Below are 12,696 nucleotides of genomic sequence, written 5' to 3' on the forward strand. Positions count from 1 at the left end.
CCTTTCATCTGATGGCGCCTTTCTCAGACCAGGGTCATACTAGAATTTGCTTTATAGCTCTAGCTTGGCTCTCCTTGATTACAAGCAGGCATGAATGTTTGCCTTCGTTTCCCAACATTTGCCTGTGTTGGCATTGCACAAAATGTTGAAGCAGATTTCCACAAACAAATTATTTGCAGAGTCCGCTGTTGATGGTCTAAGTTGCCTTAGGGAAAAACAAGGGCAGAAAAAGAGACAGGGAAAAAAATAGGCAGCTGGGGGACTCTCCTCTGCGATGGGATCCCCAAACATCCTTCTCCAGGTCCTCTCTGCAGCGCAGCTGGAGGTGACAAGAGATAAGATGAAGGTTATAATTTTTACCATACTTCCCTACCTGCTACAGGCATTTCACCATGGACTCCCAGGGCGGTGTTCCCACCTGGGACGGCAATAGCACTGACCACAGCACGGTTGGACACCACCACCCAACTGTTGCACGCCGTTAAGCTTCACGTGTGATTATCATTGAGTAATGTTTATTTAAACTACTGTTACGTACTACTCGCTGAATTTTTTTCAGGGTAGAAAACGGGTGGGGAAATAAGAGGTGAACCTCACACCAGTGAGGATGGCTCTGCGAGAGACATCCACCACAAAAAAACCGTCCTGGAGCTGGCGGGGGCCTGAGGCGCCGCGAGCGCAGGGTAACACGGCGGGAGCAGCTCTGCCTCAGCAACTTCAGGGGAAGCCGCCGCAGCGCAGACGAGCTCCAGACCCGTCACCCACGGCCGGGCTACGGAGCGGCGAGCAGCCGGCCCCCGGCATCCCCCAGGTCAGGGGCGGCCAGGCCTGGGCAGCCCGGGGACCGCAGACCGCTCTGCCCCGCGCTGCCTCCGACTCCCCCCGCACCGCCCGGCCGTTGGGGCGCCGCGCGAGCCAAGACGCGCCCGCCGCTCTGCGGCCCCGCGGGGGGCGGGGCCTCAAGGGGGTGGGGAGGCGGCCGGGCAGCGCGTGACGCGCGGGAAACGCTCCCTCGGGGCGGGGCGGTCACGTGGGGAAGGAACGCCGCGCCACGGTGGGGACCGTTCCATTGCCCGCCGGGGGGGGGGGGGGGTGGCTGGACGGAACCACGCCGCCGTCCCGGTCGCTGCGGCCGGCCCGCGCGGGGGAGGGGGCGGGGCCAGCTCGAGGCGGGGCCGCTCTCGTGACGCCGGGGGGGCGGGGCGGCAGCGCTGGGAGGGTGCGCGGAGGCAGCGGCGCGGGGCGGAGGGAAGGGAAGCGCTGAGGAGCGGGAGCCGTCGCCGCCAGCACCGCCGCCATGAGCCGGATGCCCGCGCTCCCCCTCGCCGCCCTCTGCCTGGCCTGCCTCTGCGGGCTGGCCGCGGGGGCCGCCCAGAGCCGCTGGGCGCGCGCGGCCGCCGACGGCCCCGCGACCGTTGGTGAGTGCCTCGCGTCGTCGTCGTCCCCCCCCCCACCCCCCGCCCCGACAGTTGCTGACGGGGCAGCCCCTCCCGCGCTCGCGCCCCGCCCGTTGTCCGGCGTTGGGGGGGGGGGTGGGGGAGAGCGGGGCGGGCTCCGCGCCCCGAGCCCGACCGCCCGACCCTCCGCGCCCGGCGGGGAGCACGGGGGGCCGGCCGGCGGGGGGGGGGGGGGAGTCGCCCTGCGCTCCCTCGCGGCTCGGCCGCCACCGCTTCCGCGCGGCGGCAGCGCTGCCGCCCTCGGCGCCTTGGCCGCAGCCCGCCGAGCTTTTCGCCCGCTTCTCTCTGGTTCCTCTCTTCTCGCTTTCGTTTTGCTCCTCGCTGTGGAGCGTTTGGGTGCGTGCGGCGTGAAATCCGTTAGCGCGGCGTGACGCCGCCTCCAGTATCCCCCTTCGTGTGCAGCAGATGACTGGTAGCGGGTAGCTTTGTGTCCAGGAAAACGTACCCGGCGTGTTCGTTTCTTGCAAACTTAGTACAGGTCAAATTGCGGCAGTTACTTAGTCAAGCACTGTTGTTCTGTCCCTGCTGCCGCTTGTTCATAATCCTGATGTTAGCCTCGTTAGTCGTCCTGTGGGTTTGCCTAATCTTTCTGGCTCTGTGAGCTATTTGTTAAAGCGTTTATATGGCCAGGAACCACAAAATGTGCCGCATGCCCCAAAATGCTAAGGGAAGACGTTGTTCTGGAAGCACTTCAATGTTTTCTGGCCGCGTTGCATAATGGCGCTGGGTGCAGCTAAGTGTGAAGCTGCGCCGTAACCTCTGCTTCAGCCCTTCTAGATTTCCTCTTCAGCCCTGCCGCCGCCGACGTGATGGAGGCCGATATCGGGCACCCTATGGGATCCGTGAACTGCTTGAGGACTGCCAAGAGTGAGAGGTTAACCACCTCTCCGGTGCGGCGGGAGAGGGCAGTGTTGGTCCAGCAGGACAGACTTCTGTTAGTGTTTCCAGGTTTCCTCCTCAAGTATAAGGGGAATATCCGAATTTACCCTGTGTAAGAGCCAGTACAACAGACAGGTTTATCTTGGGAGAAGACGTGAGCTTGCCTACGCTTAAGAGCTGAGTTCGTGGTACCAGAGTCATTTTTTTCAGTGAAGAGCAGGCATCTGATGATGGGGAAAGCTAGGGAGCTTTCTGTTATCCCGTAGAAAGACTCAAAGAGAGCCTTTCACAGGAGTAGCATTGGGAGAACATCTGACACCCTGCCACTGATTCTGAAGCTAACAGCTCATTCTTGAAACCTTTTGCTGTGATAAAAACATCTCCTGATCCTTTACTCTTGCAAATCTGTTCCTCCTCCATGCTAGTCTAGGAAAGCTGTTTTGAAAGTAAACTAAAAGTCCTAGTGCGCCTGGCATTAGCTGGCTGCACTGGCTGTCCTCCTGTCTCCACAGATGTTCTGTGCTAAATTTTCTGTGGACCAGTGAGGAATTTACAAAAGTGAACGTTGTTCATTCATCAGAAGCGAGTGTTGCGCGTGCTGTGATCGTTCTTCAGATGCATACCCAGAATAATAAATTACTTTTTTCCCCTGAAATCTGTTATCCAGAAACTGTCATATAGCTCTTGAAGTGGTTTAAGTGCCTTGCTTCTGAAGGGAACAGGGCAAGTCTGTTGCCTACCTCACTGATGCAAACTGACAGAGGTCTTTTCATATCTTACGTTTCTTGAAAGTGAAGAAATGGCGCCAGTATTTCTAGCCTGATCCCACCATAGCTGAGAGAAAGGCCAAGTTGATTCAGGCTTGATTCGAATTAGGAGAGTGCTGAAGTTAGTTAATGCATTTGTAGTTGTTATCTTGAGATGTGAATTACCATGCTGATTGCCAAAGGCCCGTGAATAGCAGCATTCCCTTCACTGGGGAGTAGAGCAGAGAAAAGTGAAAGGTCATCCAAAGGTGCCCGGAGTAGGTGGATATGATGTGAAATGTGCTGGAGAGTATGCGGCATAAGGAGCTGTGGGTTGTATGTGGGTTTTCTGAGTATGATGGCTGTATGAGTAAGTCTTAATTAAAACTAATGCAATAAAATTGTAGACTGGGAGAAGATCATCTTTGATTCAGGTAGTGGATGTGTTGTCATTGTGGTTTTGAGGCAACAATGTTTGACTGAGATTGACGTAAAAAAGCAGCTGGACTGCTTAGGTTGCTGGCTTCTGCTGTGATCAGAATATGAATAGACTGACTTTCTTTCTGCTCTCCTTTATATGCATTTGTATATGAAGTCCTCTAGGTTCTTGTCTTTATTTCCCATACTTCAGTTGCTTTCTGCTGTAGGGTTGTTTATAGCTAGCTGTATTACCTAAAGGAGAAATGTAATCAAAAGGAACAAAGCTCTTACCATCTGAGGTTTCAATGGACTTCTGCAAAATTAATTTGGTGGACTTTGGTAACTTCACTAGAAGTTTAAACTAGAGTTTACTATAGTTAGAGGTTGCATGAGGCATAGTCTTGGTGTACATGTGGGGTCTGGTTTCAGAGTATCAGTATTGTCTGGAGGGAAATGTATTCCTGTCTTGTCAAATGCATTCCTAAATTGTAGCTTTCAGTTGTAGTTAGTTCAGTGAGAAGGATTGTGCCTTAACCTGGGTGACATACATATGGGAAGATACAGATCTGAGAGTTGTTTCTGTGGGCGAAGTTGCTCTTTGGACGGTGGTAATTTTGTCCTAATCAATGCTTTTTTTTAGGCATCTGTGAAAACCTTTCTAACTGCAGTTCGTGTATTGACGACACAAATGTAACAGGCTGCAAGTGGATCAGATGTGAAGGTAAGGAGGACTACACAGTGCAGATTCTTACTATGCTATACAGAACCTTAAACCCAACTAGGCCTACTTTGTCTGTATTGTTGTTCATTACACAAATACACCATTCTGTTTGATAACCTAATGGAGCATTAACTCATAGGTTGTGTCTGTTGTTAAACATATCAAGTTCTTATGTGGAGACAGCTGAACATGTTCAAAATAATCCCAGATTTTTAAGGCTTCTGATGTAAATCTGTGCTGTTAATAAGCTAATGTTTTCCAGATGGTTCACAATGTTTTTCGAACAAACTAGTCACTTGTTTGCTGTTAAGGAGTCATGAGTGGATTCTGACATGCAGGCACATCCCTGTGCTTCAGTCCCTTTTGAGGTTTTGTCACAGACCTGGTCACAGCCACTACTCCTGAACTGCAGTACAATAAGGGAGAGGAGTCCATTAAATAAGATTAGTTAAGAGTAGTGTTCCTAAAACTAAGAATTGCAACACACTGAAGGGAAATGACAGAGCCAAAGCATTAGCTGGTCTCATTCAGAGCATTGTTTTTCCCATTGTAGGAGAGTTGGGCGTAACTACATTTAGGTGACCTCTGGTACTCAGTCCTGGAGGAGATGAAGTTGCTGTTGACAAAGTCATACAAAGACTACACAAGTAGTCCTCAGGTGGATTATTTGTACTTCTTATGTGAAGTTGGAAACGGAGTAAGAGGAGAGAATGGCTTGACTATAATGGTGATTTTGTAGCACTTGATTGTAGATGATCAGGAAAGGTTATATATGAAAGCTAAGATGCTTTGTAACCAATGAAAAAAAATTTGGATGTAACTTGTCCAGGACAAGACTGCCCTTCAAGAAGCTCTTTTTCTAAACTCTGCATGCATTGTCTGACCAACAGGCACATACTGCAAACACCTAAGAGATCTGTGTTACTTCTTTGAGGGGCAGGTTGAAATCTGAGTCAAGCAAGAAAGGTGTGCAGGCAGAGAATAAGAAACTGATGTCTTCAGCGATTTCAAGGTCAAGGATCTGCTTGAAAAGCTGGAACTAAGTTTTGCTTGCATGTAGAATTTTTTTAAGACAATAAGATTTTTTTTTTTTAATGATGCTACCACAAAGATGCAAAATGCTTAACTTGAAAAATGCCACAAATACTAGAAACACTGTCTAATTTTATAGGCTATGAAGAAAAAATACCAAACTATACTGTTACTGCAAAATGCTGCATAACCATGTGTAAGTATTGCTCAAGTGTTGAGTAACCATAAGTGGTAAACTATTAATGAAAGAAATTACAACTTTGGAATTTCTAATTATTAATATAATATTGAAGTCCTGCATATTGGAGTGGCTTTAATGTTATCCTGGCTAGAAGATGGTGTTTAATTTGTCCTATGAACAGTTTATTAGTATTTAGGAACAATGTCTCAAACACTTTAAAGTTCTGCTGCTGTAAATATTCTTGTCTCTTCTTTTCTGACAGAAAGCCTGTGTGTAAATGAAACAGACACAGCTTTGAAATATCACAACTGTACAGTTGAAAAACAGTGTTCTTGTAAGTATTTAGATATTCAGTTTTCACATTGTTTAATGTGAAGCAGTTGTGTTTAAAACTCCTTTATCTGTTGACCTTTGTTAATATGCCTTCTACAATTTACATAAGCATGTACAAGTATGTAAATACGCCCTTTGCTTCCAGTTTAAACCTAATGATGTGCGATACTAAAATACACATTTTTGTTGTGCATTCAGTTAACTGCTTACTGTTGCTGTTTCAAGAAGCCTGACATATTTTACTAGACGCATGTCTCTGGCTACTGCCTTGGTTTCTTAGATTAGATTAAAATGGGTGACATTTCCTATTAGATGTAGCATATCCTAGGGAACTTGTCAGTATCCTCAAGACAGTAAGGTTCATATTCAACAAAAAAACTCACCTGCTAAGTCCATTGCTTATTCTGAGATGCAGTAAATAGGAAAAACTTACGAACATTCTAGTTTTAATTGTTAACTGGCACAGCTCTTTGTGCAGTCCTGAAGTGCAGGGTCTGGGTTATAGAACTGCATAAGGTAAATCCTTCATGCTAGGAACGTGCTCAGTTGCTTATCTACTTCAGTCTTTCCATTGATTTGTGCTTGCTATGCAAAGCAGATTTGCAGGATATGAATAATGTAGATTAAATCTTGAATTTCACTTTTATGAAAGCCCCCCAATTTTAGTTTTTCTGAAAGCTGACAAGAAATGGACTTTAAAATAGGTTTTTCTGGTTTTAAGATCTAGAACAGCAAACAAAAATTCTTAATACTCTTGTCTAGATGAGTTCAACAGTGCTGCTAAAGAAGCTGGCTCACACCAAGGGAGATGAAGCTTCCATGCTGCTATGGGCTGTCCTGTGGTGGTGGCAGCCAGTCAGAAATAATTCTGCTTGACTTGGACTTCTGTGCTGACAGTCACTTCCTAATCAGGAGTGTTAAAAGTACCATTTTTCAGTGCTTTCCAAAGAAAGCATGCTGTTACAACACCTTGTTCTGTATCTAAGAGTGGAATTTCTACAATCCGTTCCTGTTAAACTTGTAGTGACGTTCTTGGGTGGTTGTGTTTTAGCTTCTGCATATTCAAGGAAACTTAATTGTCACCTTTAGTAGAAGATCTTTGTTGGTGTGAGAGGAACCTATATACCTTATTAGCTCTTACAGTGTCATAGCTCAGCACTACATTCGGGGATTGACCTGGAAAAACGTTAAGGTGGACCTAAACTGACTTGATGCAAGTGGAACCTGAGAGAATATAGATTCTGATAGATACAGCCTATCTCTCTAGAAACAGTCAGCTCTGGTTTCCCAGTATGCTGAATTGTTTCAAGATGTAAATAACCACATTTAAATGACCGTGAGCATTAAAGGCTTCTGGAGATAACAGTATTTCAGCAGAAAGCTTGCTGATGTACCGCTGTATGATTAAGCAACAGTTTAGATAAGCTGTCCATGTGTCATTAACTCAGTTAATACAGTAAGTTGCAGAAGGCTTCACAGTTCTTTTTACAGCACATGCTGAAGCTGAGAGTACCTACAACCAGCAACAGCTCTCAGAACAGAAAGCTTTAGCTAAACTTTCATATTCTTGAGGATGTCTTGGTTTCCCCCCCCCATATTGCTTCAGCTGTCTAAGCGCTCTGATTTCTAGTTGAACTTGATAGGTCAGGTTCAGTTGTAGTTGCAGTGAGGTTGTGAAGCAGTACTGAATACCTAGTTTCCTGTTGTGTAAAGCATGCACAGTTTATGCTTGTACGATAGGACTCTTCTGCCTTCTGTTTGCTTTGAGGAATCTTGAGTTGCCAGTTTAACACTGGCTTGATTGGGCTGCCTGTGACAAGGTTTTTCAAGTATTCACTCGTGCAACTTTTCTGTTAGTGTGGTGGATTGAACATTTAACGGCTTTGTAATTTCAAACCAAAACTACAATAGAACTTGGTGCTATATGAATTCTCTAAAACTCAGCCTGCTGCTGTTCCGTTTTGGTTTTCTTTTTTAGTTAAATACTGTCATTAATCTCTTATACGTAACTCTCTGTTCTTTAATAGCTCCTACAGTTGTTCCTCTTGCCAGTACCACCACAGCATCTTCCAATACTACCACGGCGTCTTCCAGTACTACCACAGCATCTTCCAGTACTACCACGGCGTCTTCCAATACTACCACAGCATCTTCCAATACTACCACGGCGTCTTCCAATAGTACCACAGCATATACTACTATAGGTAATACAGTACCACTGAAGGTAGAATGGCAGTAAACTAGGAACTGGTGAATAAAATAAAGGACAAGGGCTTTTTCCACACATCACGGTAGTAGCATGACTGCTAAACATCTGATGTATGGAATACATAAATGGTCCCAAGGTTTGGAAGAAGTAGACTTTATAAAACTAACAGAGAAAATGCTTCTTTCCAATATAATTAAGAATTAGCTCAGTGGTAATTGTTTGAATTAGATTAGTCATTTCCACTAAAGAAAGTCAGTGTTTTGGTTTGATAATGGAATAGCTTTTGGGAGACAGTCTAGCTACAGGTGACTGACTGCTTATTCCAATGATGTCATTCACAGTTAGTGTTTTGGGGACAGGGGGAGAAAGAGGAAGTTTTTGCTATCCTGTAAGTGTTTAATCTCCCGTCTAGCGATATTACATTAAGTACTTTTTTAGTACAATAAATACTGATTCGAAGGGCTGTTTAATGAAAGTCCTTTGCCTTGATGCAGATTCTCGGTTGTCTTGAAGTAGCTGTCTTGATTCTTGTTCAAATACTAGCATTTATATTAGTGCTTGAAAGAAAAGTGGTTTTGTCTGAATGAGGAATCACTGTCTGATCTGTGGAGAACCTTGAAATACTTGGATAACAATGGTATGCAAGTTTAAAACAAATCCTTATTGCAGAAACGTGGCTTAATGCCATGCACCTGAACATCTAAATTGTGTGGGGTACAGTCTGAGGTCAAAGCTTATCCTTGTGTAAGCAAGACAAGACAAATCATTTACATGAGAACTTCAGTGCTTGCAAACTGTGCTCTTGAAGCTTATGGTATGTACATACTGTCTTCTCTCAAACAGCTAACGCGACCAATGTGACGACACATGCTCCTCTACCTACAACTGCCATTACTTCAGCTGCCAGAACAACCAGTATTCCAGGTAACTGCTACTACTAGCATAATTAAAACATAAAATACTTAGAAATTAGTGTCACTTTAAAAACATTATCTTGAAAGACTTGCCAAGTGACAGCATTGAAGTAGTATTGGTATAATATCTGCTGTTGTCACTTCTAACTTTATGGCATGTCTAATTTTGTTAATGATGTATGTATGTCGCAAGGTAATACCCTGAGAAACGGAGCTAGTTGGTGAGATATTAAGTGTCAGAAACATGTTGGTCAAATGAAATCAGCTAGCTGCCTTTAATAGTGTGGCTGGAAGTCACTTGTTAACTCACTTATCTTTGGGAGGTGGTATTTTGTTTTTCACTTGCAGCATGATAATGGGATGCCTATTAAAAGAAGATTTGGCTACAGTTATGGGAATAAGCTGAAGTGTTTTATTTCGGCATCCATCCTGAATATGCTATTTCATGAAAAGCTCTCCTGAAGTAAAGCTCTTTAAAACTAGGCATCAGCAGATGGCTGTTACTTCCAGATTAACGTGTGTTGTGGCTGCAGCTGATTTCTTGGGGTAAAGTACAGTAGATGGAAGATAATAATTTAATTTGAATTTAAGCAAAAAACTGGAGCAAGCAGCAGAGGTTGGAAAACGTGTTTTGAATGTGAGCATACCAATAATGTACTTCCATGTAAAGGAGGAAAGCTTTGGCTTTTTGAAGTACAAATAAAGTCCAGCTGGGACTCAGCTCAGTATTGAGGTCCAGACCTATTTATAGCTCTAGCCTTGTACAAACAGTATTTAATCGGAATTTCAGTGTCACTAATCTAAATGCAGCTGCTGACATGTCTTTACTTTTGATTATTTTTGATTTCTTGTTGGTGTTTGGATGTTTTTAGTAATCTTAATACAAGGAAGGCAATACTAAAATCTGTAAAACTATTGTGAGCATTGTGTACTCACAAACTCTAATGTGGTGTTTAACAGGTACAAATGCTACTGTGACTCCTGCACCTTCTTCACGCAAATCTACATTTGATGCTGCGAGTTTCATAGGTGGAATTGTCCTTGTTCTGGGTCTGCAGGCTGTTATTTTCTTTCTGTACAAATTCTGCAAGTCGAAAGACCGAAACTATCACACACTTTAGGACCTGCCACTTTATAATGGACTAGTAGCCCAACACCTGTAGTTCACTGAACCAAAATATTTTCTGTTGCTCATGGAAGACAGCAGTTCATAGTACCCTTTAAATCTCTAAAAGAAGACTTTAAAAGAATATTTTTGCAACATTATACTTGGCAAGAGGTGATACGAATCTCTTCAACAGGATTACTTGCAATATGCTGCATGGGTTCTAATGGCCGTCTTATTTTCCTTTAATGGCTGCTGCTGTGGGACTTTTTTTTTTTGATATGCCAAACGTAGACGTTCAGAGATTCTTATTCGGTGGCAACACTGTCTTGAGTAGACAATCTCATGATGACTTATTGTGGAGGCTAATTTAATCAGCATTTGATACAGTATCCCTTCAGTTTTATCAAGATGTGAATTATTGGTGACTGACTTCAGGGAGTGAAATACCATTTATACTAGCTTGTGGCTCTTATAGCGTGCTGCTAGGAAGATGAACAAAATTGTAGAAGTAGATCATGTCTTAACAGAGTAACATAACCCATAAATTATTTTACACAAGAATAAAGGTTGCCTCATAAAATACTGCATTCCAAACCGAAATCCTATGCCCTTTCCAATTAATATTGAGGGTGGAGAGGGGGTGTAGGGATAATCCTTTGAAAGGGAAAATGAAGATTAGTGCCTTAAAGACTAAAAATCAGTAGGCTGCAAAAGCATCCCGTCTATCTCAAAGATAAATAAAACTATTAAGTACTAGCTTTATATAGGAGAATGGAATACATGTGACTTGAGCATTCCAGTTTAAAAACTTTTTACACTAAATAACTGTCCCTTATTGACCTTGTTTATGGGTTGAGGGAGCGTGGTACAGTAATGTTCAGCTACAAACAGAAGCTTTAAGTTGTTTACCTTTTGTTCTGGCTTACAAAGACCCACCATAAAACTAGTGATAAAATTCAGTTCGCTCCCTGTATAAAAAGGCAAAAACTCACATTTATACTTGAAATACTGGTGTTTGGGAAATCCTGAGGTTTTTATTATTCAAATGGTTCTTAAACTTGTTGCAGTTAATTTCAGGGTTTTGCTTTTTTTCTTTTTTACCCTCCTGTATGTCTGCTTGCTGAAGGAGCAATTAAGGGTAGTTCAGGAGGATCTGCTGATGTGACCCTAGTCAGGATTGCTGTAGTTCTGGGACTGCCAGGGCTGCACCTTTTTTCTCCGCACCCCCCCCCCCGCCCCCCCATCCTGGCACCAGCTTTGTGTCACCCTGCAGTGAACTGGTTAAGGAAATCTATTTGGCCAAATAATATTTCTTTTTTCCTTGGCTGGATCAGCCATGTGATCCGAGTATCAAAGGTACTTCATCTCCAGTGTCGATTGACTTGAGCACCTGTGAAAATAAACCCACAGGACAAATGGAAGTAAAGATAAAATCAAGTTGTGGATGTAGTACATAATACCTGGCTTTTGATGATATCCCTTGATCATCAATTTCAGGAAAATCTGTAGTACTGTTTCAGTAGCTCTGACTTGTCTGGAATTTGGCACCTAATACAAAATGATAGCATTAATGCAGATTATAGTTATGGCAGTGGAACTTAAATATGAATGAAGCAAGTTAAGTGCACTTCAGTTGGAAACTTAAAGTGCACAGTGTTGCTTTCTTGTGTTCTTCTAGTTTAAATGGCATTGTTTCTATTGTGCTGCATAGAAAACTCGACTTGCTACAAAAGACAGGAGTTACTCACCAGTACTGTATCTTTTGAGTTCATTAGCTTTTGGTTTTCTAAAAAAACAAAAAAACCTAAGACAATCAGCTCAGGTTTATCAAAACAGCAGAGTGAGCAGCCAGTTCCAGCAACAGTATGCGTGTGGGTTAGATGGTATATCCTTGGCCTTATTGTGAAATCACTTAATCTGTCCTTTCCCTATCTCAGAACTGTTTTATTACAGTTATTTGTTTAAAAGATATCCATGAGCTTGTATTCTGTGCTTTGAAGTGAGCAAAACACTCTTCTAAAAGTGTGACAGAGTTCTCCTTCAGCTCAGCAAAGCAAACTGTATGCCTAGTATATAATTTTTTTGGCCTCAAAGGGCTATTTTCGGGAAACTTGCAGGAAAGTGCTACAGAACACTTCATAGCATGGAAGACATTATTGCCACAAAAAAGTTGTTGCTCTGTAAAATGTTGCTAAAATGCTTATTCATGAGCTATGCTGATCCTGATTTAGGTTGCTGATAAAGTATGCTGGTAAAGCAAACTAAAAATAATTTTTAAAGTGCCTTAAAGTTGCTTAATCTTTTGCCTCAAATTTTGTTTAAAAGGGTAGGAGGGATACCTTGCCTTAGTTATTAAATTTTTCTTGGTGCCAGCAATTGCTACTTTCCAAGACTTTAGGAAACCCAGGATCTCTGACATGTACAGATGCCAATCTGAAAAACTCAAGCTTGTACTATACCAATTTAGTCATGTTCTGGAAGGCCTGCACTACGCACTGCTTCCTCGTGAGCCTTGCCAGCAAGGTATAATCCACAGTGTACAGAATTGCGGCTGGGTTGTGTCCCTTTCAGTTGTTTGGGGGGAGGGGAGGCTGGGTTATACATCTTCACCATGTGCTTGGCTGCCTCACTATAGAAAGTAATTACTGCTTTGTGAAATGGCAGTGTCAGCTGATCTGTGCTGTGTACTAGCAAAA

General features: G+C 43.7%; 1 protein-coding gene across 1 annotated transcript; it reads left to right on the plus strand.

Annotated features, from left to right (window-relative positions):
• The first annotated feature begins 1,231 nt into the window (after nt 1–1,231).
• CD164 (CD164 molecule) lies at nt 1,232–12,420 on the plus strand. Its single transcript, XM_082306422.1, has 6 exons — nt 1,232–1,418; nt 4,143–4,223; nt 5,699–5,770; nt 7,797–7,973; nt 8,822–8,902; nt 9,853–12,420. The coding sequence occupies exons 1-6, from the start codon at nt 1,298–1,300 to the stop codon at nt 10,011–10,013; spliced, it is 693 nt and encodes a 230-aa protein (XP_082162548.1). The 5' UTR covers nt 1,232–1,297; the 3' UTR covers nt 10,014–12,420.
• Nucleotides 12,421–12,696: the final 276 nt, after the last annotated feature.

The sequence above is a fragment of the Platalea leucorodia genome (assembly GCF_965183815.1).
Source record: "Platalea leucorodia genome assembly, chromosome: 3".
Classification (NCBI taxonomy): Eukaryota; Metazoa; Chordata; class Aves; order Pelecaniformes; family Threskiornithidae; genus Platalea; species Platalea leucorodia.